Source organism: Jaculus jaculus, chromosome 14, assembly GCF_020740685.1.
Source record: "Jaculus jaculus isolate mJacJac1 chromosome 14, mJacJac1.mat.Y.cur, whole genome shotgun sequence".
NCBI lineage: Eukaryota > Metazoa > Chordata > Mammalia > Rodentia > Dipodidae > Jaculus > Jaculus jaculus.
Genome location: NC_059115.1, coordinates 54,087,449 through 54,112,912, shown reverse-complemented (window position 1 = coordinate 54,112,912; position 25,464 = coordinate 54,087,449). Strand labels below are relative to the sequence as shown.

The 25,464-nt window shown below is 42.5% G+C and overlaps 1 protein-coding gene across 2 annotated transcripts in view; it reads right to left on the bottom strand.

Annotated features, from left to right (window-relative positions):
* Positions 1-22,040, bottom strand: part of Poc5 (POC5 centriolar protein) — a 47,000-nt gene extending 24,960 nt beyond the window's left edge. Inside the window, exons 1-7 of one of the 2 annotated variants that reach the window (XM_045133830.1) lie at positions 21,934-22,040; positions 18,942-19,104; positions 16,787-16,882; positions 12,406-12,520; positions 7,838-7,918; positions 5,084-5,289; positions 1,625-1,801 (exon numbers count right to left, since the gene is read on the bottom strand). In XM_045133830.1, the coding sequence (XP_044989765.1) occupies positions 1,625-1,801; positions 5,084-5,289; positions 7,838-7,918; positions 12,406-12,520; positions 16,787-16,870 (663 nt within the window). In that variant the 5' untranslated portion in view covers positions 16,871-16,882; positions 18,942-19,104; positions 21,934-22,040. The remainder of the gene's footprint in view (positions 1-1,624; positions 1,802-5,083; positions 5,290-7,837; positions 7,919-12,405; positions 12,521-16,786; positions 16,883-18,941; positions 19,105-21,933) is intronic. The other variant, XM_045133831.1, reaches the window with a different exon arrangement.
* Between the last annotated feature and the right edge of the window lie 3,424 nt (positions 22,041-25,464).

The following is a 25,464-nucleotide window of genomic DNA, read 5'->3' as shown; positions in this document are numbered from 1 at the left end:
AAAAACAAAAATAAATTACACATTTATCATAGACATTTCTTTCTGGCTCTTCCAATGACTCACAGTATTGTTTCTAAAAGCAAACTATGCCGGGCGTGGTGGCGCACGCCTTTAATCCCAGCACTCGGGAGGCAGAGGTAGGAGGATCGCTGTGAGTTCGAGGCCACCCTGAGACTACAGAGTTAATTCCAGGTCAGCCTGGACCAGAGTGAGACCCTACCTCGAAAAACCAAAAAAAAAAAAAAGAAAAAAGAGCAAACTATAAAATGTTCAACTTTACAAACAAGGGGACTTTAATCACCAAGCCATCTCCTTAGCAACCCCCTCTAATTGTTTAAAAAATTATTCAAGAGAGAAGGCTTTATGTCTGTACCAGGAAATGAATTCAGGCTAACAGGCATTGTGTAATGACCATAAACGTTCAATGTAAGATCGTGGCCAGTAAGAGCAAAAGCAATGCGTATTTGACAGAAGCACCATCTGCGGTGCGGTGGACGCACGTGTGCTCCCAGCCTTGGGAGGCAGAGGGGGAGGGAGGACTTCAGTTACAGGCCAGCATGGGCTACGTGATGAGAACCTGTCTCAAAACCCAAACAGCAGCAAATCTGTCACCTTCTCTGGTTCACTGACACACTCGAGTGCGGCTTCTGCAGGCAAGCAGCTGAGGCATCTGCCTCGAGTGTTTCTCTGAAATCTAGCCTGGACCTATCCACAAACAGATGTGCGTCGGCAGGGACACAGGTCTCCTTCCCATCTGCTTTGCTCCAGCCGTAATCAGGAAAAAAAAAAATTACACAGACCTGACTCCTAACCATATGTTCTTAAGAAGCTAAGGGAAGCCAGGCGTGGTGGCGCATGCCTTTAATCCCAGCACTAGGGAAGCAGAGGTAGGAAGATCACTATGAGTTCGAGGCCACCCTGAGACTACATAGTTAATTCCAGGTCAGCCTGGACCAGAGTGAGACCCTACCTCAAAAAACCAAAACAAAAAAGAAGCTAAGGGAAGGTGAAAGAAAGGGTATTTTCTTCATCAATGAAGAATGATGCGATTACAGATAGTATCTGAAGTGATTAACATATCATCTCATGTATAAGGATAGTTTAAAATGTATGGGTAATGCTGGTTCCTTGTTCTTTTAAGGGTTATTAGATTAAGAAAAAAAAATGATTAGGAAGAAAAAACTAATGTATCTACATTTAGCAGACATTCTTAAAATATCAAGAAACACCAAAGTCCGAGGTCAAGATAAAATGGCATCATACTGTGTGTGTAACAGAAAAAAATTTAGTTTTCTATCAGTTCCTCATTTTTCTCCTTCTATCTTGCAGGAGCTGAATAATCACTTATTGTTGGAATTTCTTGTCTTTTTTTAATTTTTTTTTGGGGGGAGAGGTAGATAGAGAAATAATGGGTGCACTAGGGCCTCCAGCCACTGCAAATGAACTCCAGATGCATGTGCCACCTTGTGCAGCTGGCTTACATGGGTACTGGGGAATTGAACCTATGTCCTTAGACTTTGCAGGCAAGCGCCTTTACCACTAAGCCATCTCTCCAGCCCTGGAGTTTATTTTCTAGTGAGGCATGTACTAAATCTCAAGTAAAAAGTAACACAGAAATAAAGACCTCGTCTTTTCTCCCAATGGAAATTTCGAAGGTTTTTTGCAGCTCCTTCAAGTCGTTGATCTGGTCCAGCAGCTGCTTCATGTGCACTGCCTGCTTCTCTCTCTCTTTTTTCATCTCCATTCGGTGCCAGTCAATGAAATTAAGTCTCCATTTACTTAGTTCAGATATGATATTTGTCTGAAAAGTAAATATATTGACATTTTAGCAGTATGTTCCTTCATGCCACTCTTAAAATTAACTCAAAAGAAAAATAAAAAGAAATCAGGTCAACACAAGAGCTATTAAGAAAAGCTCAACACTAATAATGATATATGCAAGCTTGACAGCCATGGCTCTTCTCAGTTCTCATTCCCAGACCAGGGCATTCAGCCTTTTCCTATTCTATATTATTTTATATGAAATTTTCTTGGCATTATCAAATGATTTCAGGGGATTAGAGATGGCTCAGTAATTAAGGCACTTGCCCGCAAAGCCTAAGGACCCTAGTTTGATTCCCCAGAACCCACATAAAGCCAGATGCACCAGGTGGTGAATGTGTCTGGAGTTTGCAGTAGCTAGAGGCCCTGGTACACCAGCTTGCTTTCTTTTCCCCTCCCTCCCTTCCTTCCTTTTTCTTCTTTCTCTCTACCTACCCACCTGTCATCTGCTTTTCTCTCTCTCAAATAAAAAAAAAAATTGAAAAAGCCAACTTTAACCTTCATTTACCAAATTCCTTTGTTTATTCAAGAACTTAAATGTCTATATTAACATGCATTAGGTAAAAAAGATATTTAGGACGAGGGGCCAGGCTGAACCATGCCTGGAAAGTTATTTAGATGGAGGTGGCACTAGTAGTTAAGGCCACCTAAATTAAAGCTGTCTTCTGTAGCCACTTATCATCAGGTCACCTTCTCACAAATTGTTAAGCCTTACATATATTTTTTTGGGGGGGGGAATATGTTTGAGAGCTCAGAGAGACAGAAAGAGGCAGAGAGAGAGAGTGACTATGGGCACATCACGGCCTCCAGCCACTGCAAATGAACTCCGATGCATGTACCACTTTGTGCATCTAGCTTTACGCGGGTACTGGGGACTCAAATCCTGGCCATCAAGCTTTGGAAAGAAGCACCTTTAACTGCTGAGCCATTTCTTCAGCTAAGCCTTTTTACCTTAATGACTGTCCTAATTTGAAAGATCAGTCAGGTGTGGTGGCACACACCTTTAATCACAACACTTGAGAGGAGAGGTAGAAAGATTGCCATGAGTTTGAGGCCACCCTGAGACTACATAGTAAATTCCAGGTCAGCCTGAGTTAGAGTGAAAGCCTACCTCAAAAAAGAAAAAGAACAAAAAAGATAAAATAATCAATGAAAAATTTCAATAACAAATATGGTTAAATGAGCACAGAAAACAATTTGGTTGGTTAGGGAGCAATCCAACAAACTTTCACTATTATTACAACTATGAACTCTGTTCTAAGGGAGAAGAAGTAGAAACTGTGCTAAAAGATCATTTTTAAAAATTGAGGTTCCAAATAGCAGGGAAATATAAATGTCACAGAACTCACATAACCATATATTTCCACATGAGTTAATACTCAATTTAGTTTTCGTAAACTACATACCTCAGAAGAGTTCATTTTCTTTTCTTTCTCTTTCTTTTTTTTTTGTTGAGGTAGGGTCTCAACTCTAGCCCAGGCTGACCTGGAATTCACTATAGTCTTAGGCTGGCTTCAAATTCATGGCGATTTTCCTACCTGTGCCTCCCAAGTGCTGAGATTAAAGGGGTGCAAAACCATGCTTGACCAATTTTTCTAGCCCAGGTTGACCTGGAATTCATTATGTAGTCTCAGGGTGGCCTCAAACTCGAGGATACTCCTACCTCTACCTCCCAAGTGCTGGGATTAAAGGCACGTACCACTATGCCTGACTACATTTTTAAAAAAATTAAATTTATTTAATTAGTTTGAAGAGGGAGAGAAAGGGGGGGGGAGAGAGAGAGAATATGGGTGTGCAAAGACCTCTAGCCACTGCAAACAAACTCCAGACATATGCACCCCCTTGTCTATCTGGCTTATGTGGGTACAGGGGAATTGAACCTGGACCTTTCAGCTTCACAGGCAAATTCCTTAACCTCTAAGTCATCTTTCCAGCCCTGGCCCCTTTTTTTAAACAGCAAATTTTTAAAGAAAAATTTATTTATTTGCAAGCAGAATCCAGGCTAGTAGGCTTTGCAAGCAAACATCTTTAACCATTGAGTCATCTCTCCAGTCCTTAAATAGCACAATATTGACACCTCTACAATACTTGGTTTTATTGAGAGGCTATTAATATCACTGAATAAAAACATATTCTATAGACTTATCAGTTATATATAGTGCTTGTAATAAAAGTGGATATAAAGTGAGTATACCTTGGTAAAATTGGATTTTTTTTTAATGATAGGGAGACATTTCCATTAAATTTTTATGTTTTGTTTTTGAGATGGAATCCCACTATATTGCCAAGGTTGGTTTTAAATTCCTGAGCTTAAGTGATTCTTCTCACTTCCCACATCAGCTTCCCCGGAAGCTGGGGCTCCAGGTGGGGCCACTTTACCCAGCCTTCATTTGTCATGAGCCTCCAACAGTTCCAGTCACACTGAAATTAAGGCTTTCAAAAACATCCGAGGAATTCCGAGGAACACGCAGATATGTTCTAGCAACTTCTTAAAACCTTGCCACCCAAAGTATAGATTAGAAACCAATAGTATTCCCTTGGAGCTTGACAGAAATACGTAACCTGGGCTGGAGAGATGGCTTAGCGGTTAAGCGCTTGCCTGTGAAGCCTAAGGACCCCGGTTCGAGGCTCGGTTCCCCAGGTCCCACGTTAGCCAGATGCACAAGGGGGCGCACGCGTCTGGAGTTCGTTTGCAGAGGCTGGAAGCCCTGGCGCACCCATTCTCTCTCTCTCCCTCTATCTGTCCTTCTCTCTGTGTCTGTCACTCTCAAATAAAAATAAAAAAAAAAAAAAAAAAAAAAAAAAAAAGAAATAAAAAAGAAATACGTAACCTTAGGCCATGTCCAAAACCTACTACATACCAACCTACAGTTCACTGGACACCCAGGTGGTTCATATAGGAAGACTAAGAAGCATAAATCTAAGACACTGTGCAGATTTTCTCAGGAACCTATTTTTTTTTTTTTTAAATTTAGGGCCGGAGAGATGGGTTAGCAGGTAAGGCGCTTGCCTAAGGCCCAGGTTTGATTCCCCAGTACCCACGTAAAGCCAGATGCACCAGGTGAGCATGTGTCTGGTGTCTGCAGTGGCTAGAGGCCCTGGTGCTCCCATTCTCTTTTTCTATCTGCCTCTTTCTCTCTCTTAAATAAATAAATATTTAAAAAATACTTAAAAATACATTTCATAGATTTAGAAAAACTTCAAAGCAGACAGGCAGAATCAAGAGTAAAACCACTGCAACGCATACTGGAATATGCAATACCTTAAGACCCGAGCTCCAAACATCAAGCACATTTTCCATTTTGTGAAGGTTTTCGTCAGAAACAAGATACTCGCCCACAATTATTTCATGGGCGTCTGCGTGGGTGGAATTCGAAGCTGGTACGGGAGAATCACTTAAAAGATGCGAACTGAAAAACTCCATGACTGGGTGCGACGGCCTCCTGGGCGACAGCACTGGAGACGGCGCTGCAAAGGAAGACGGCGGTTAAGCGGCAGCCAGCCACATCCCCGGCTGCTGAGTGCTGAGGAGCCCCGTGGAAAGGTGACAAGAAGTCGGCTGACTGTGGACGTGAAGGAATTACCTTTTAGGTGTACCGCAATCTGGCATCTCCCCCACCCCCATGGAACCCAAAGTATATATTGAGCTCAGAAAGACAAATACCCCATGTTCTTTATGATGTGTGGATGTCAGCTATTTTTTTGTTGTTTGTTCGTTTTTCAGTTCTAGCCCAGGCCGACCTGGGATTCACTATGTAGTCTTAGGGTGGTCTCAAACGCATGGCAATCCTCCTACCTCTGCCTCCCGAGTGCTCGGATTAAAGGCGTGTGCCACCACGCCTGGCAGCTTCCATTTTTTAAATTAATTTATTGAAAATCTGAAAAGCAGCTAAGGTATAAAACTAATTGTATCTCAAATATCCATCAGATCATCCCTAACTGTTTAGAACTCAGTAACTATTGTTACTTTAGATGTAAGCAGACACTCAGTTCTTTCTGTTTCTGGGAATGGAAGCCAGGCCTTTGCACATGATAGGCACAGGCTATACCATTGAGCCATACCCAAGCTCTTTTTCCCCCTGATTTTCAAAAAAATTTTGCTTATTGTTATTTGTTTATTTGAGAGCAACAGATAAAGAGAAAGAAGCAGATATAGAGAGAGACAGGGCCTCCAGCCATTGCAAACCAACTCCAGATGCGTGCGCCCCCTTGTGCATCTGGCTAACGTGGGTCCTGGGGAATTGAGCCTCAAACCGGGGTCTTTAGGCTTTGCAGGCAAGCGCTTAACCACTAAGCCATCTCTCCAGTCCTTTCAGTTTTTAATTTCAGCACTGTCACTGATTAAAGCTGACTAGCATGAGATGCCTCCTACAGTCTTCACCATTCAACGAATAATGTCTCTTCTAAACAAAGACGCTCCATTCATACTGGTCCAGACTGAGCCGGAAGTGTCTTCTCCATACCACCATAGCAACAGCACAAAGCGCCCTTTATGGTTTTGTGAGAACAGTGTTAAAGGATTAGCTCTCATAACCCCAAGTAGTAGGTACTGTTTTTTTATCTTCAACTGACCAAGGTCAGAGTGGTTGTATACAGGTCATTATTACTTTATATTCAATAATGATATTGGTCTCATATATTTTTATTTATTTGAGAGAAAGGGGGAGGGAGGAAGGGGAAGATATAAAGAGAATGGGTGCACCAGGGCCTTCAGCCACTGCAAACAAACTCCAGATGTGTGTGCCCTTTGTGTATCTGGCTTACATGGGTCCTTTTAAGTCAAACTGGGATCCTTTGGCAAATGCCTTAACTGCTAAGCCATCTCTCCAGCCCTGTCCAAAACTTAAAAACAAGTATTTTATTTATTTATTTGTGAGATAGAGGAAGAAGGGGAGAGAAGAGGGTGGGGAGAGAATGAATGGGCACGCCAGGGCCTCTAGCCACTGCAAATGAGCTCTAGACACATGCGTCACCTTGTGCATCTGGCTTACATAGGTACTAGGGAATCGAACCTGGGTCTTTTGGATTCACAGGCAAGTGTCTTAACTCCTAAGCCATCTCTCTAGTCCTGTCCACGACTTCTACTTACAGGTTAGGAAACTAAAGGGTGGAGGCATTTCTTACTATGGTAATGACCCCCACATTAAGTGACGAGGAATCACACAATAAGGAAAGTATCTCAGTTTTATTGTTTACATTCATTCAATGTCAAGTAAACTGTCTCAAGTTGGTCTTATACATGTGTTTTACATCCTTTTAGTAACACTAATCTCTCCTTTCAAATGTGTAAGTCACATTTCAGGCTCAACATAGCAACAGCAATAATATTTAGATAAAGTTAATAACATTTTCACTATTGTTATTTTTACCACTGCTTTCTTATTATATCAAAGAAACACTGAATTTAGTAACAGATGATATAAAAAGTTTCCTTTTAAAAGAGTTTAAACTAAGAAGTGAAAACATTTAGAGGAAAAGCCGAACATCTCTTCACTCTATTTCCTTTGATGTGAGAACAGAAAGTAACAAAATAAAAATCATTACACTGGCCTGAAGGTCAATTGGCTTATAAAAGATTTTAAATGGCTGAGCATGGTGGCACATGCCATTAATCTCAGCACTTGGGAGACAGAGGTAGAAAGTGAGTTTGAGGCCAACCTGAGACTACATAGTGAATTCCAGGTCAGCCTGGGGTCGAATGAGACCCTACCTTAAAAAAAAAAAACAAACAAACAACAAAAAAAGATTTAAAATGGTTAAACTAGTATCTTACGAAATCTTTTAAAATGCCTATCTTCTAAGTCAGCAGTTTTAGCAAAGGATGCTATACACTACAATTACAAACATCTTAACTGTACCATTTTGAAATCTTGTACAATAATTTAAATATTATTTACACTGGCAACAACAGCATCTGAAAATCCTATTAGTAATATTCTGTCATTATTCCTCTTATTAGGTAGGTAATATTCATCAGACACACATGGGCGAAAGAAGCTGAAGAAACTCAGCCTACCTGTCTTTGAACGACTTGAAATGTTAACATCACAGCCTTTTCCAACTTCCATTGCAGTTTCTCTTACCACAGGGCTACTTCCTGTCAGAAGGAAAGTTTTTTTTTTTTAATTTTTTTAAATTTATTTATTTGAGAGTGAGAGAGAGAGAAAGAGGCAGAGAGAAAAAGAGAGAGAATGGGTGCCCCAGGGACTCCAGCCACTGCAAATGAACTCTAGACGCGTGTGGCCCCTTGTACATCTGGCTAACATGGGTCCTGGGGAATCAAGCCTCAAACTGGGGTCCTTAGGCTTCACAGGCAAGCACTTAACCGCTAAGCCATCTCTCCAGCCCAAAAGGAAAGGTTTTTAAAATATGTATCTCTCTGAGTCAAACATTTCACATAACATGATGATCCCAGATTCTACCCATTTTCTTGCAAACATGATTTTGTTTTTCTTTATGGCTGAATCTGTCTGTCTACCCATGAATCTAACCATCCAGCCACCTCACTTCTTCCTTAACCACTCACTTGTTGACGGGTACCTAGGCTGATTTCACCACTTGGCTACTATGCATGTGCTACAAGAAGCATGGGCATGTAGGCATCTAGCTGTATTTCGTGGTAACTTTGCATTCTTGGGGTATATATGCAGGAGGACAGCTGGATCATATGGTAGTTCTCATTTCAGTTTTCAGAGGAAGCTCACAGTGGTTGAACTAATTTCCATTCCCACCAGCAGGATTTACGAGTGTGTCCTTCTCCCTACTCCCCATTTTCATCAGTATTTGTTGTTTTTATTGTTTGGATGACAGCTGTTTTGACTGGAGTGATGTGGAATCTCAATGTGTTATTTTTAAAAATTCGTGTGTGTGTGTGCATGCGTGCATGTGCGTCTGCACATGTGCACACACACATGCCATGGTCTCTGGCCACTGCAAATGAATGCCAGACTTTGCGCCTGGCTTACTGGGTGGTTTGGGAGGTGAGCCTGGGAATGTAAGCTGCGCAGACAAATTTGTTTAGCCGCTGAGTCATCTTCCTTGCCCCTCAACGTGGTTTTGATTTGCCAAAGAGGTCAAGCAATTTCCATGTATTTACTGGCCAATTAATTGTATGTCATTTTCTGTTCAGTTCTTTGTCCAATTACTGATCAGACTGTTTCCTCTTTTGGTGCTTAGGTTTCCGAGTTTTTTGTGCATTCTGTACATTAACCCCTATCATATGACTTTCCTCCCCCCGCTTCCATAGGCATCTCTTTACTCTATTTCCTTTGATGTACAGAAGCTTTAGATTTGATGCAATTCCATTTGTCTATTCTTGCTATTATTTCCTAAGATATTACAGTCCTAGTCAGAAAATTGTTGCCTATGCCTACCTCTATCTTGAATGTTTTCCCTGTGAAAGCAAACCACTCTCAAACAAAATGCCTAAATAATCATACATACCACACAGTTGTATGGAAGGGTGATGTTAGAACAAAAATACAACCCATGTTGGAGATACAGTAACAAAATAGGGGAGCCCTGAGACAATGAGAAAGAGAAAAAAGGCTGAAACTAGAATACTTAAGCCATCTTTGATCAGCTCCATCTAACCCACTAAATCTAAGTGAAAGGTAAACTAGTATGCGGTAGCATTTATGTCACATTGGAAAAGCAGTAGCTCAAAGACAGCATGACTTAAAAGGACTTGTTATGCGACATCCTGGTGTTCTCCGGGGTCTGCTGCTTTTCATTGCTACCGTCACACTGAGGTGCTGGCTCCCTGCAACAAGGACGTCCTTAATTCCAGTTTGTGACCATAAGTTCATATGTGGCTAAATGTGGCTCAGTTGGTAGAGTGCTTGCCTAGCATGCATGAAACACTGGGTTTGATCCTTGTGGCCATATAAACCAGAGGAGTGAGAAAGGCCTGTAATCACAGCACTTGGGAGGCAAAAGTTCAAGACTATCTTCAGCTATGCAGTAAGTTCAAGGCTAGCCTGGGATACATGAGACGAAAAAATAAATAATAAAAAAATAGAATATGGCTAAAAGAAAACTGGGGAATACCTTTTAGAACAAGAGTGACTGTGTGTGTGTACTTTGCCTACTAAATATCAGGTGACCAAAATACCAGGAATAAAGACAATGTATAATGATAAGTTTACAGTCTACTTGTGATGGGATATCAAAGTCACTATTATGTAGTATGCTTTAACGTTGAATTATTTTTGGAAAATACATAGTATAAATAAAACCATCTTACAAGGGAGAAAAGAGTGATGGTCTTAAATCCCAGGTGATGACTTTGCAATGCTGGAGAGCTAGGCAAGGAAAAGAACTGAGCTCTCCACTGGCAACAAGAGCACAGGATTACCCCTGGCAGCAGGAGAGACATGTTTTGGGTTATTCCGCAGAGGCAGAGGTATACAGGGCCACAGTGGTGACTTGCTCCCCCACCCTTTTTTTTAGTTTCTCAAGGTAGGGTCTCACTCTGGCCCAGGCTGACCTGGAATTCAATACATAGTCTCAGGGTGGCCTCGAACTCATGGTGATCCTCCTACCACTGCCTCTCGAGTGCTGGGATTAAAGGTGTGCACCACCATGCCCAGCTGTTTTTTTAAAAATATATTTTACTTTTTTTGTTTATTGGGGTGGGGGAGAATGGGAGCCCTGGGGCCTCTAGCCAGTGCAAATGAACTTCAGATGCATGTGTCACCTTTTGTATCCAGCTTTATGTGGGTACTGGGGAACTGAACCTGGGTCCTCTGGCTTTGCTGGCAAGCACCTTAACCACTAAGCCATCTCTCCAGCCCATGACTTGCCTCTTTTTGTCTACTTTTTTTGTTAAAGTCTAGGAGTAGCATGACTCTAATCATGACTGAGAACATATTTGAGTCTCTTGAGAAATAGTACCACACTGCTTTTCAGAGAGGCATGCTACTTTATGCTATCAGAACAATATATGAGCTCGCAGGCCTCAGAGCGCCTTTGCACAGGCAGGCTTTTTTTTTTTTTTAATATTTTGTTCATTTTTTATTTATTTATTTGAGAGCAACAGACACAGGGAGAAAGATAGATAGAGGGAGAGAGAGAGAATGGACGCGCCAGGGCTTCCAGCCTCTGCAAACGAACTCCAGACGCGTGCGCCCCCTTGTGCATCTGGCTAATGTGGGACCTGGGGAACCGAGCCTCGAACCGGGGTCCTTAGGCTCCACAGGCAAGCGCTTAACTGCTAAGCCATCTCTCCAGCCCATGACTTGCCTCTTTTTAAGTGTGGAGCATTCTGAGTTTTCTCAGTAGGACCCACATGTTAAAGTGCTCAGTATAGTCAAAATATGACTGAGACCACTGATGTATAATGAATAAATACAAGGCTCACAGATCATAAAGATAATAAAATGTGGGTAGACAATGCTGTCATAACTTATTTTTCTGAGGTCCTTGTCCTGTGGTCCTATTTGTTGTTCTAGTGCAGCAGGTTGAAGACTGAGGAGCCTGAAAAAATTCCATAACCACCAGAACTGTGACTCAGCAAAAACCCTGGAGCCTCTGGCCTCTGAGTCAGCTGTGAAATGTATCTTCAAGGACAGGGAGCCTTGGAGGCATGCCGACAGTGGGGTGATTATCCACCTTTGGGCTGTATGAGCACATTCCAAGTGAGCTGCTTGATCTAAGACTTTACTAAACAAGGACTGAAAGGTATAAAAAGTTTTCTTGCTTTCTCTACCTTTTACTCAACTATCAACATACACTCTGGCTTATATCAGCTCTCAACTCTATTGCTAACTGTCCACAAGTAGGTCTACCTTTGAGCTGATGATCCAGTCTTCCATGCTCACATGAATACTGCTGATAAAAAGTCCTAGCAATTGCTTCAGAGTAACTTGAGGGATTCTGGGAGCTATGTGTGATCCCCTTTAATGACAGACTCGGGTATCCTGGCATAGCACTCTTGGATCAAGAACAGAGATGCAAAATATTTCACTAAGAGACATAACTGCTACAGTGTTGCTGTGGTAGTTTGATTCAGGTATCCCCCCCATAAACTTAGGTGTTCTGAATGCTAGGTTCCAAGTTGATGGAGATTTGGGAATTAACACCTCCTGGAGGGAGTGTGTTGTTGGAGGCGGGCTTATGGAAGTTATAGCCAGTGTCCCCTTGCCAGTGTTTGGCACACTCTCCTGTTCCTGTTGCCCACCTTATGTGGGCGAGGGGGTAATGTCCACTCTCTGCTCATGCCATTGTTTGCCCTGCCATCATGGAGCGTCCCCTGAAACCTGTAAGCCAAAATAAACCTCTTTTTCCCACAAATTGCTCTTGGTTGGGTGATTTCTACCAGCAATATGTACCTGACTGTAACAGTTGCTTTACTTTATTTTTCCATAAAGAGTCAAAACAATCATGGAAATTGTTAATAAAAAATAATTAAGAAAAAAGGAATCAAAATAAGTTCAAATGATAATCTAGTTGTCATGTAAGAGCCAGAAATAACATGAACTGATTGTAAGAAGTATTTTCCTAATTATGTCAGTATCACTGACGAACTCAGCATCTAAGTGATTTCTTGAGAACTGCATATAAACTTGATGATAAAGATGTCACCTGTAGTAGGAGGTCTATCGGGGACAACTTCTCCCTTGGCATGGCACGGCAGTGGAGCACGGGATTCACTATTTGGAGTCACAATAGCATAGCGAAGCAGTTCTTCATACTCTGCCTGTAAGGAGCCAATAATTTGTTAAGTCATATTAACCACTGAACTTTTTGATTTAAGAAATCTACTTACCACATAAGAGTCACATGCTTAGCACAGTACAAAGAATTACAGGAACTGGGTGTGGTGGCACACGCTTTTAATCCCAGCACTCGGGAGGCAGCGGCAGGAGGATCACTGTGAGTTTGAGGCCACCCTGAGACTACATAATGAGTTCCAGGTCAGCTTGGGCTAGTGTGAAATCCTACATTGAAAAACAAAACAAAATCAAAATACAACAACAAAAAAAGAAAGAAATTATAGGATTTATGCCAAGACTGAGTCCTTTGGGTGTTTTTGGTAGAAATATTTTTGTTGCTTTTGAGGTAAAGTCTCACTCTAGCCCAGGCTGACCTGGAACTCATTCTGCAGTTCTAGGCTGGCCTCAAACTCCCAGTGATCTTCCTACCACTGGCTCCCAAGTGCCTGGCTTCTGCTATGACGTTTACATTTATGATTGAAAGTAGAACACTGAAGCCGGGCGTGGAGGTACACGTCTTTAATCCCAGTATTCAGGAGGCGGAGGTAGGAGGATCACCATGAGTTCAAGGCTACCCTGAGACTCCATAGTGAATTCCAGGTCAGCCTGGGCTAGAGTGGAAACCTACCTCAGGAAAAAAAAAAAAAAAAAAAAAAAGGAATACTGAAAATTCTCCTTTATCATTGTTCTGCATTGCTTCCTAGAGATGGAATCTCTTACTTTACTTAGAGCTGCTTTTTTTTTTTTCCTGTCAGACTGGCAGTGATTCTCCTGTCTCAGGATCGGGTTATGGGCATGTATGGACACAGGCTGTTTATGCGGATACTGGCGATCAAACTGGGGAACCTTCCTCATGCTTGCTCAGCAAGTGCTCTTACTTGCTGAGTCATCTCCCCAGCTACAAATATTTTTTCTTTCTCTTTTGCGGTTCAGATCAATTTAACTGAGATGTTATTAAAAATTTGTCATTTTTCTTTTGGTTTTTCGAGGTAGCACTTCACTCTAGCCTAGGCTGACCTGGAATTCACTATGTAGTCTCAGGTAGCCTGGATCTCACGGTGATCCTCCTACTTCTGCCTCCCGAGTGCTGGGATTAAAGGTGTGCGCCACCATGCCTGGCCAAAATTGATCATTTTCAATGATTAATATTGAGAGTGAGAACTCTCTTTTCTCTCTCCCTGCCCCCTTTCTTTGAAACAAAGTTTCCCAGGTTCTAGGCTGCCCCAGAACTTGCTGTACAGATCAGGTTGGTACGTGTTTTGCCTGCCTTAGCCTCCTGGGTATAGGCATACACCACAACACAATGTGGCAGACTTTATTTTTTATTTTGTCTTTTTGCTTGTGTGTGCACATGTAATGGGGTGTGTGCATATGTATGTGCCCTTGTGGTGTGCAATTCACCTGCCTGTGGAGGTCAGAGTGGAACATCAGGTGGATTGCTCCCCTGCCCTTCCACCCGTTCCTATTTTGAGCTGGATTCCCGTTTTTACTAATTCCAGGGGCTCCAAAGATTATCGGGTCCCTGTACACCGGTGGTACTGGAGTTACAGGTGCCCATGGCCATGGCCAGCTACTTTATGTGGTACATGGAGATTTGAACTCAAGTAGTTTCAGCCTCCATCAGTCCCTCATGCTTGCACAGGAAGTAAACTTAATTTCTGAGCCATCTCTCTGGCCTACCAGACTTTTCTTGACTTTATGTAATTAAATTGTGGGTTGGAGAGATGGCTCAGTGGTTAAGGCACTTGCCAGCAATGCTAAAGAATCCAGGTTTGATTCCCCAGAGTCCACACAAAGACAGATGCACAAGTTGGTGCATGCATCTGGAGTTTGTTTGCAGTGAGTGGGTAGAGGCCCCGGCACACCCACTCTATCTATGTGCCTCTTTCTCTCCTTCCCCCTCTCTCTCTGAAATAAATACATAAAATTAGGAGGCCGAGTTAGGAGGATCACTGTGAGTTCATGGCCAGCCAAATAAAACAAACCAAAGCAAAAAGTTAAAAAAAAAAAAAAAGATGTGTATGGAGTTCAACTGCAGGGCTGGAAGCCCTGACACACCAATTTTCTCTCTCTCAAAACAATTAAAAAAATAAAAAAGAAAGAAGCAAATGCCACAGATTTGAGTTTAAGCATGCAACTTTAACAGCTACGTTTTCTTCCCAGCTCTACAAATTTGAGTTTATAAAATAAATCTTTATGACTTTAGTTTAGGTTTACTCTGCTTTTTATATAAGAATTTAAGTAAAACTGTTTATGAAAAGATTTTATGCTCTTTTGCTGAAAATTGCTGGGCTTTAGGGCAATTACATGTTGAAGAGTGATTTGGTTGGATTTAGGTTCATACTTAACATAGATATTTGTATGTGTTAAACATCAGGTATAATAACTTTTTAAATAGTTTATTTATTTGAGAGAGAGGGAGGGAAGAATGGGCACACTACGGCCTCTAGCTGCTGCAAACGAACTCCACGTGCATGCACCTCCTTGGGCATATATACTACTATACTAATATGACGCCTCTCTCATGTTTTGAGGTTCAGAAACTTTTAAAGCCTCCTTCCCGCTGGGAGCAGTTATGGTTAGATTTAGTTAACCCTAGCTTGTAGGAAGGGATGGGGATGTGGAAGTCAGTGACTTTAACTTGTGGCTTCCCTAATCTGATTTCTGTTCTGGATCACAAAAGTAACATACACTTCAAAGTTCCCACAATTCTCACTTAAAGAGGAGGTGTGATGGTTGTGTGAACTGTCAACTGGAGCTGACAATGTGAGACCTTACAGGATATTTATATTTTAGTACAAACGAGTTAAACAGTTCTTTTTAGGAAGGCAGTTTGCTAAGGCAGAGATGAAAGAATACAGGAAGGACTGTCACCTAAAAGTATGACAGTGCATGGAGAGCTACCACCAAGCATGAAGACAAGGGTGCAACATTTGCCACAACTCCAGACTAATTAATCCCAGTAGATGTTCAGACATTTCTCCAACACCACCCCTATTTATAAGTTCCTAATTTCAATAAAAAGAACTACTTTGTTTCATTCTTTCCTATAAGCTTTTCCCAGGTTATACAGCCAACAATGCTTTCTGTACATATAAACACAATGCCCAGCTTTTTTCCCTCGTAAGTAACATAACAACTATAAAACTCAAGTTATACCACGTTAGTATTCTCATTTAGAATCTCTAGAAATTTACTCACAAATATACTCCTTTACTCATGCTGGACTAGAACTCATGACGACCCTTCTGCCTCAGTCTCCCAAGTGTTGGGCTTACAGTCATGAGCTACCATGACAAGGTAAAACTATACATATATATATTCTGTTGGTTTTTTGAGGTAGGGTCTCACTCTAGCCCAGGCTGACCTGGGATGCACTATGGAGTCTCAGGGTGGCTTCGAACTCACGGCAATCCTCCTATCTCTGCCTCCCGAGTGCTGGGATTGAAGGTGTGCACCACCACACCTGGATAAAACTATTTTTAGTGATGAAAGTTTAGAAATAAAATAAACTGCTGGTGTTGGTGACAACATGCTGGTAAGCAAATGAAGAGGACGAGGAAGGAAGATCATGAGAAACGAAAGAAATTAATACTATCTCATGTAAATACCATACCTTCTCTAGTGAATTTATCTAACCTATGTGTCAGTGTCCAGGCCCTGAGTAGCAGACTGTGTGGGATGTTGTGGCAACAGGGTCTGGAACCTCAGAAGTAGAACACAGGGAACCTTCGGCTCTAGAACTTCAGACGGTTTGATATTGTATCAATGTGCAATGAAAGTGAAAGCGTTCAGGGCAGGCAGCTAAATAAGAAAATTTCACAAAATGTTTCTTGAAATTTTTAGCTTTACTGCTGTGATAGTTGAATCATTTGTATAAAGTGTTTATTTAATAAGCTCATGATTATTTTCTGGAAACTTAAACAACCTTCTCCCAAAAGTCATAAAGTTAATTCCCTAAGTTTGAATATATTGTGACTGGAAAGACTTTGCTGTAATTATTACTTTTTAGAAATAAAATGTTAGCTGGGCGTGGTGGCACAAGCCTTTAGTCCTAGCACTCGGGAGGCAGAGGCAGGAGGATTGCTGTGAGTTTGAAGCTACCCTGAGACTCCAGAGTGAAGCCTAAGTCAGCCTGGGCTAGAGTGAGACCCTACCTCGAAAAACCAATAAATAAATACAATAATAATAATAAAAATGAATAAGAATACAATGTTAAGGAAAGGTCACAGTAAAGTGACATCCCCTACCTGAAGGTCTGCAGAGACAGAACTGCTCTGATCGGAGCCATTTGGCATAACCAGAAGCGAGGACTTGTCCTCATCCGATGACATTCTGCACAAAGACTACAAAACAGCACAACTTCAGCCTTTCCCTTAAGAGTGAAACTAAAATTATTTCTAAATATATGTAAGTACAACAGTATTTTAACCTAAACAATTTCATGTCATTGTTCAAAATTATCAATTTCAACATATTGAGTAACTACATAAAAAAAATCATGGTACCAAAAAAAGAAGTCCTAACATTAGTGTATTTTTAAAATATTATTTATTGATTGATTTGAGAGAGAGATAAAAAGGTAGACAGAGACAAAGAGAGAGTATGGGTGCACCAGGACCTCATGCCATTGCAAATGAACTCCAGATGTATGCACCATTTTGTGCATCTGGCTTTACGTGGGTACTGGGGAACTGAAGCCCGGCCATCAGGGTTTGCAAACAAGTGACTTTAACTGCAGAACTCTCTCTCTAGCACCCCTCATTAGTGTTTTTATAATATACTGAAGGAGATGAGAAAAACACATGAAAAGTGAAAGAAAATACTTTAGACTAATTCCAGTAGGTCCTGTGAAAAGTAAGAGCTTATGACCACTGTTCCTGAGAAATGTGTGATGTCCCGGGCATTGTATACTTTTCCTGTGAGCTACTGAACCAGGAAAGACTGAACAAATCCCATCCTGGAAACTTACCTTTGGGGAATACTATTGCAACAAACAATATAGAACTTCTATAGAACAATAAATTCAGCAGATTCAAAAATACACACAGAAAAACTATTAAGAACCTTAAAACTGGTGTTATATTCTAAGATAAAAGGTAAATAATAGGGAGGCGGAATAAGCCATTTCTCATAGGGTAGGATTGAATATTTGGAAGATTAATCGCCAGAGAGTTATTATAGACAAGATGGCCCCATTTCTGAGACCTGAAATACTAACAGGTCTCATCCTGAGATGGGCCAAAGATTAAAAGAACTTAGACAATGCAGCAGCACAAGCAGAGACGCAGAGGTATGGCATAAATGGTAAGAACAAGAAGTGTGGTTACAGCCAGGTGTGGTGGTACACACCTTTGATCCCAGAACTTGGGAGGCTAAAGTATAAGGATCATCATGAATTTGAGGCCAGCCTGGAGATACAGGAGTGAGTTTCAGGTCAGTCTGGGCTAGAATGAGAGCCCACCTTAAAAAAAATAATAATAAAGGGCTGGAGAGATGGCTTAGCGGTTAAGCACTTGCCTATGAAGCCTAAGGACCCCGGTTTGAGGCTTGATTACCCACGTTAGCCAGATGCACAAGGGGGCGCACACGTCTGGAGTTCGTTTGCAGTAGCTGTAGGCCCTGGTGCACCCATTCTCTCTCTCCCTCCCTCCCTCTTTCTCTCTGTCACTCTCAAATAAATAAATAAAAATAAACAAAAAATTATAAAAAAATAATAATAATAAAATAAAACAAACGAAGTTTGGTTAGTCAGAGGCAAGTTAAGACTTGGGTAAAGATGAAACAAAAAGGAACAATAAGATCATAGAAAATCATGACTTGTCATATTACAGGGTTGAGTCTTTATTCCAGAGAAGCTATGTTTCAAAAAAGGGACGTGATCAATCTCTCTCTTTAAAAACAATTTTTTTTTTCCAGAGGAGGGTCTCCTCTAGCCCAGGCTGACTTGGAATTATTTATGTCATCTTAGAGTGGCCTCAAACTCACAGCCATCCTCCTACCTCCGCCTCCTAAGTGCTGAGATTAAAGGCATGTAGCCCACACCCAGATAATGTTTTTTATTACTTATTTATGCATTGCTGAGGACTGAACCCATGTCTAACTTTGCATATGTAAGGCAAGAAGACTACTCTGGCAGCTTTGAGGATAGACTGGGGTAGTAGTAAGTGAGAGCCAACTGTACTTACCCAAGAGGTCAAATGTCCCCTTCAGGGAAACAGATGAGGACCTTCAATTAAAATGTAGTACTGGCAAATGGAAGGAAGTTGTGACTGAGACAGATGTGTGATGATAATGGAAATGAGCGATCATGAGTCATGGCTGGTTAAAAGGTAAAAGAGGGGAACTGTTGATGGCTCATAGATTTCTGGCTTGGGTAAGTGGATGGAGCTCAGTGCTACTCACCAAAGCAACGAGTTCAAGAAGATAAGCAGGTTGGGAAGAAGGACGATGAAGTCAACGTGAGATGTGTTGGGTATGAGGTTGTCCGAAGCACAGGGTGAAGGTGAGGATGCACAGCGGGTCAGCACTCACTGTCCGTGGCTTCCACATCCATTGGTTCAATCAACTATGGTTAAAAATATTTCTTAAAATTACACCTGTGCTGCATATGTACAAACATTTTTTACCTTGTCATTATTCCTGAAGCATTATAGTATAATGACTGTTCGGCAATCATTAACAGTGTATTTGGTAGGATAAATAACTTGGAGATATTTATGCAGGATCATCTAAAATCATGACTTGTCATATAGGGCATCTAAAAATATGCCAGTTTTTTTTTTTTTTTTTTTTTTTTTTTTTTTTTTTTAATGAGAGAGAGCACACCAGGGTCTCCAGCCACTGTAATCCAACTCCATGCATATGTGCAACCTTGTCCATGCGTCATCTTGTCCGTCTGTCTTACATGGGAATTGGCAAGTCGAGCATGGGTCCTTAGGCTTCACAGGCAAGTGCCTTAAGCACTAACCTATCTCTCCAGCTCAAAATTTATTTTATTTATGCACTTATTAGAGGTAGAGAAAGAGAGAGAGAGAAGGAGGGAGGGAGAGAATGGGCACACCAGGGCATATAGCCACTGAAAACAAACTCCAAATGCATGTACCACCTTTGGGTATCTGGCTTACATGGGTACTGGGGAATTGAACCTGGGTCCTTAGGCTTCACAGGCAAGCACCTTAAGCCATCTCTCTGGCCCTACTATGCAATTCTGTAAAGACAACTTGAGCATTTGCAGAGTTAAGACTTTTGCAGGGGTCCTGACAATCAATCTACTGTGGTTACAGAGCAACAGTCGTAGATATACAGGCTGCTGAAGCTCACAAGTCCATGCACTGACATTCACAGTGGCTACAATGTGAAGGACTATGCCTACAGTTAAGTGGTATAGGAGTCCTGTATCAATAGTACAGAGGGGGGCTGGAGAGATGGCTTAGCAGTTAAGTGCTTGCCTGTGAAGCCTAAGGACCCCAGTTCGAGGCTCGATTCCCCAGGACCCACGTAAGCCAGATGCACAAGGGGGGTCGGGAGTTCATTTGCAGTGGTTGAAGGCCCTGGTGAGCTCATTCTCTATCTGCCTCTTTCTCTGTCACTCTCAAATAAATAAATAAATAAATAAACAAAATATTTAAAAAAATACAGGCTGTAGACACAGCCCGAGGAAGCACTAGCCCAATGGGATCTGTTGAAAAAGGAGAACGGGGCTGGAGAGATGGCTTAGTGGTTAAGCACTTGCCTGTGAAGCCTAAGGACCCTGGTTCGAGGCTCGATTCCCCAGGACCCACATTAGCCAGATACAAAAGGGGGAGCATACATCTGGAGTTTGTTTGCAGTGGCTGGAGGCCCTGGTGTGCCCATTCTCTCTCTCTCTCTGCCTCTTTGTCTGTCTGTCACTCTCAAATAAATAAATAAAAATGAACAAAAAAATTAAAAAAAAAGAAAAAGGAGAACGGATCAGATTACTTATTGTAGTGTGATAAGAACTATTAGCCTTCAGACCAAACACAAAGTCACATGCCATATATTCTAGAATGACTTTAGCTTCCCTGATGATCTCAGAGATCATAAACTTAATAGAGTTAAGGCCTACAACCCTGTGCAGTCCCCACCTGCCAGTATATAGAAGAGACTAAGTGTCAGTGAAGACAATAGGAGAACAAGTCCAGAGAGAGGGGTTAGGTGTGCAACCTCAACAGACCCGAGAAGGAAGTAGTCAACAGTCCCATGCCAAAAACTGATTAGGAATGGCCTGATTGTCAGTCAAGAAGTTGCTGTGACATTTGCTTGAACAGTAACAGCTGATCTTAGAACAGGTCTCAATCACAGTGGGTTTAAAAAGAAAAACAGAGATAAGGAAAGTGAGGTATAAAGAGTGATACAGGGAAAGTGCAGAATCTGAATAGAAACATAGGCTGCGGCTAGACTGGGGAAAGGAAATTTCAATTTTATTCAGTATTGCTGTGCACACACGGGATAAGTAAGCTAAATTTCACCATAACTGCCTTTTACTAAGCCAATTACGGAAGATAAAACAAGCAGGTATCTATCCGCAGCAAGGAACGGGCTGTTTCACTGATTTCAAACTGATCACTGTGGTGATCTGGTGCATTTATATTTCACTCCCATCTTTCTTTGGGGTTTGTTTGCAGACCTAGTGGGCAACAGGAGCGAGGCGAGGCTGACTGTTTAAATAAAAAATCAGCTCGCGAGTGTGGCCAAGGCCCCTAGAGTCGTTTCTGAAATGAAGACACTGCAGACACAGAACACCGATCGCACGTCTGGAAAAGATGTTGTCATTTAAATCTTGCTAACAGATAATGACAATGTGAAACTCTGCAAGAGCAGCATTTTCTTCCTGTTTCATGAAGCTCGCTTTCGCGGGACAGACATCAATCATTCCACCCAAATTTCAGTATTCTCTAACCCAAGCTGTCAGAAAAAGCACAAGGTAAAATGTTCGAGCGCTTCTCTTTACTCTTAGCAATTACCTGTAGGCCGAGAAAGAAAAGGGGTGTGTGTGTGTGGGGGGGGCTCCAGGAATTCAAAAACCCGCTGGAGGCAGCAAGGCGCTGACCCCCGTGCCTTCGCGGTGCAGGCTGCATGCGCACGGACAGGGCGCGCTACCAGTCCCTTGCAAAACGCAGCCCCGACCAAGCAAGGGACAGAGGGTTTCTTCCATCAGTCCCAGCAACCCGGCCCCGTCTTAGCCTAAAGCTCAGCGAGGCGTCCTGCTCGGTTGCTTCCCCCCCACGTTTTAAGTGAGCGCCGAGCCGGTGGCCGCTGGACTTGGCATCTCCCCCCCAGCCCGGGGGGGGGGGGCGAGGGGAGACGCGATCCTCCCGACCCGCCGCCCGCCCGGGGAACGCGGAGCCCCGAGCCCCGGGGCTGCGCCACCCACCGTGCCCGCCGATCCGCGCTCCTCGGCGGGGCTGCCGCGGCGTTGCCCCCTGCGACCACAGCAAGCGCAGCCGCTTCCCCGGCAGCAGCGACCTAACAGTTTTAAACTACTGGGAGGAATCTAAGACGGTTCCGCGCATTGGCCACCAGCCCCAGCAATCTACGCTCTGATTGGTCCGCGGGCCAGGGGCGGGGCTCGCAGCGGGTGGGGGGAGGGCCGGCTTGGGAGAAACCGGAATTAGGAGATTTAAGGGAGCCCCGCCCCCTGGAGCTGGTGCTGCGCATGCTCAGTGCTGGGATTCCGTGGCAGCCTTGGGGCGGTGTTGAAGCTTGCTGACCAAGCAGTCCTGGTTTAATCTGCATCTACAGGCACCTTGCCACAGACTCACTTGGAGGTGCTTTGCCTGTCGCCCCTCTGCTGAGTTCTTCAGCCTTGGAATGGGGAATCTGAAGTTAAAAAAAAATTTTTTTTTGTTTGTTTTTTTCGAGGTAAGGTCTCCTTCTAGCCCAGGCTGACCTGGAATTTACTATGTAGTCTCAGGATGGCCTCGAACTCACTGTGATCCTCCTATCTCTGCCTCCCGAGTGATGGGATTAAAGGCGTGCGCCACCACGCTGGCCTCTAAAAACAGTAGAATTCCATTTTGTGCATATTCACCACATCTTCATTATTCACTCATCAGTTGATGGGCATTTAGACTGATTGCATTTCCCAAGTATTGTGAATAGAGCAGCAAAAGCATGGATGAGCAAATATCTCTAAAGTGGAATGTCACATCCTTAGAGTGTGTGCCCAGAAGTGGTAAAACTGTTGACATTCCCACCAACAATGAATAAGAGTTCTTCTTTCCCCACACTCTAGTCAGCATTTGGTGTCATCATCATCATCATCATCATCATCATCATCATCATTATTATTATTATTATTATTATTATTATTATTATTATTATTTTGTGGTAGGGTCTCACTCCAGCTCAGGCTGACCTGGAATTCTCTATGTAGTCTCAGGGTGGCTTTGAACTCCTGGCGATCCTCCTACCTCTGCCTCCTGAGTGCTGGGAATAAAGGTGTGTGCCACCAAGCGTGGCGTCATTCAGTTTTTTGATGATAGCCATTCTGATCAGGGTGAAGTAGAATCTTGAAGTAGTTTTAATTTCCATTTCCCTGATGGCTAAAGATGTTGAACATTTAAAAACATTTATTGGCCATTTGTGTTTCTTCTTTTGAGAACTCTGTTCAATTCCATGACCCATTTTGAATTGAGTTTTTAAAATTATACTTATTTATTTAAGAGAAAAAGAAAATGAGGGGCTAGAGAGATGGCTTAGTGGTTAAGGCACTTGCCTGCAAAGCCAAAAGATCCCTGGTTCGATTCTCCAGGACCCACATAAACCAGATGCACAAGGTGGCACATGCATCTGGAATTTGTTTACAGTGGCTGAAGGCTCTGGCGTGCCTATCCTCTCCCTCTCTCTGCCTCTTTCTCTGTATCAAATAAACAAATAAAATATATTAAAAAAAAAAGAAAAAGAAAATGAATATGGGCCTGCCAGGGCTTCTTGCCACTGGAAACAAACTCCAGATGCAAGTGCCACTTTGTGCATCTGGCCTCTCCCTCCTCTGAGCCCTCCAAGCCATGTTACCAACACATCCGCATAGTCAGCCCCTCATCAGCCACCTCCTCTGACTACTTCCGGGCCTAGCTCCTGGATCCCTCAGGCTCAACCACTTCCTCACCCCTGCTCCACTTTCCCATCCATTTCCAGCATCCCCTACCAGTGCCCCAGACAGGGAGCATGGGAATATCTGGCAGCTAGCCTCCAGAGGGTACTGGTGTGTCCTCCACCACCTGCTCAGCTGGGTCACAGTGGGATGGCAAGGGCAAGAACTATTCCTGAGCCCCACAGGTAAGGCACTGTGGATGCTGCAGGCTGAGGAGATTCTGGAACTCCAACCACAACTCTTGTATCAGCCACCAGCATCTTGTCCATCTCTTTCTTGAGGTTCAACAACATTAAAGTATCATCCACTTTGATCAAGCAGGCTTCATTCCATGGATACAGGGATGGCTAAATATATGGAAATTTATTAACATAATATATCATATCAGTAATCTTAAATACAAGAGCCTGCTGGATGAAAAATTTAGAGGGAACACTCCATGATACAGGAGTGGGGAAAGACTTCCTGAATAATACACCAGTAGCCAAGAAAATTAAACAAACACTCAACTAGTGGGATCTCATGAAGCTAAAACACTTTTTTTGTACAAACATAGCATAGTACACTACCCACAGAATAGGAAAAATTCTCCACCAGTTGTATCACTGACAGAAGCCCAATATCTAGAATCTACAAAGAACTCCAAAAACTAAATAATAAAAAAAATCAAAACAATCCACTGAAAAAATGGGGCAAAGAGCTGACTAGGGAACTCTCAAAGTGAGAAATGCAAATGGCTAATATTCACCTAAGAAAATGTTCAACATCCTTAATCATCAGGGAAATGCAAATTAAAACAACTAAGAGATTCCCCCTTACTCCAGAAAAAAAGGTAATCATTTAAAATTCAAACAACAAAAAATGTTGGTGAGGATGTAGGGAAACAGGAACCCTCATTCACTGCTGGTGGGAGTGTAAACTTGTACTACCACTATGGAAATCAATATGGAGACGCTTGAAAAAGATAAATATTGAGCTACCAACTGACCCAGCCATTCCTGTACTGGGCAGCTACCCAAAAAGCTCCACTCTTCACTGCAGAGATATTTGCTCAACCATGTTTATAGCTGCTCAATTCACAATAGCTAAGAAATAAAATCAACCCAGATGTTCCTTGTTTGACAAATGGATAATGAAGATGTGATTCATATACACCATGGAATTCTACTCAGCACTAGGGAAAAATAATGAAATTTGTAGTAAAATGGATGGACTTGGAACAAATCATACTAAGTGAGCTCACACAAGCACAGAAAAACTAATGTCGCATGTTCTTCCTCATCTGTGGTTCCTAAACTGGAAGAGCTTGAGTTGTAGGCATACCTGACATACAACTTCAGGGACAAACCAGAGGGGTGGAAGGGTTTGGGGAGTGGAGAACAGGAAGGAAGGGGAGATACATACAAAACTGAATCCAAAATGAACTGGTACCATAGAAACCTTCCTCCTGGATAGTGGGCTAAAAGGTAACCCTCAATAGGAGCATGGAGGGATTGTCTAGTGAGAAGGGTCTTACGTGATAAAGCCTAATGCTAAAATATTTGGCTCTGGCTTCCAACTCCTAGTACCAGAAACCAGTTACAATCTATATTGAGCTGTTGGTCAGAGATACCTATGAGGTCCCCAAAACAAGAAAGGCTTCTATCAAAGCACTTTATGTGCCTCAGGTAAAAGGTAAGACCCTATTGCTGAAAATACTGTATGCTGCCAATGAAGAACACTGAGAGGTCCATCTGAATCTGTAAGGAAGCCAGTTCCCAAGTGGTTAGCCCGTATTGCCCAAAAAAGTGCTACATGAGCTGCTGGGGG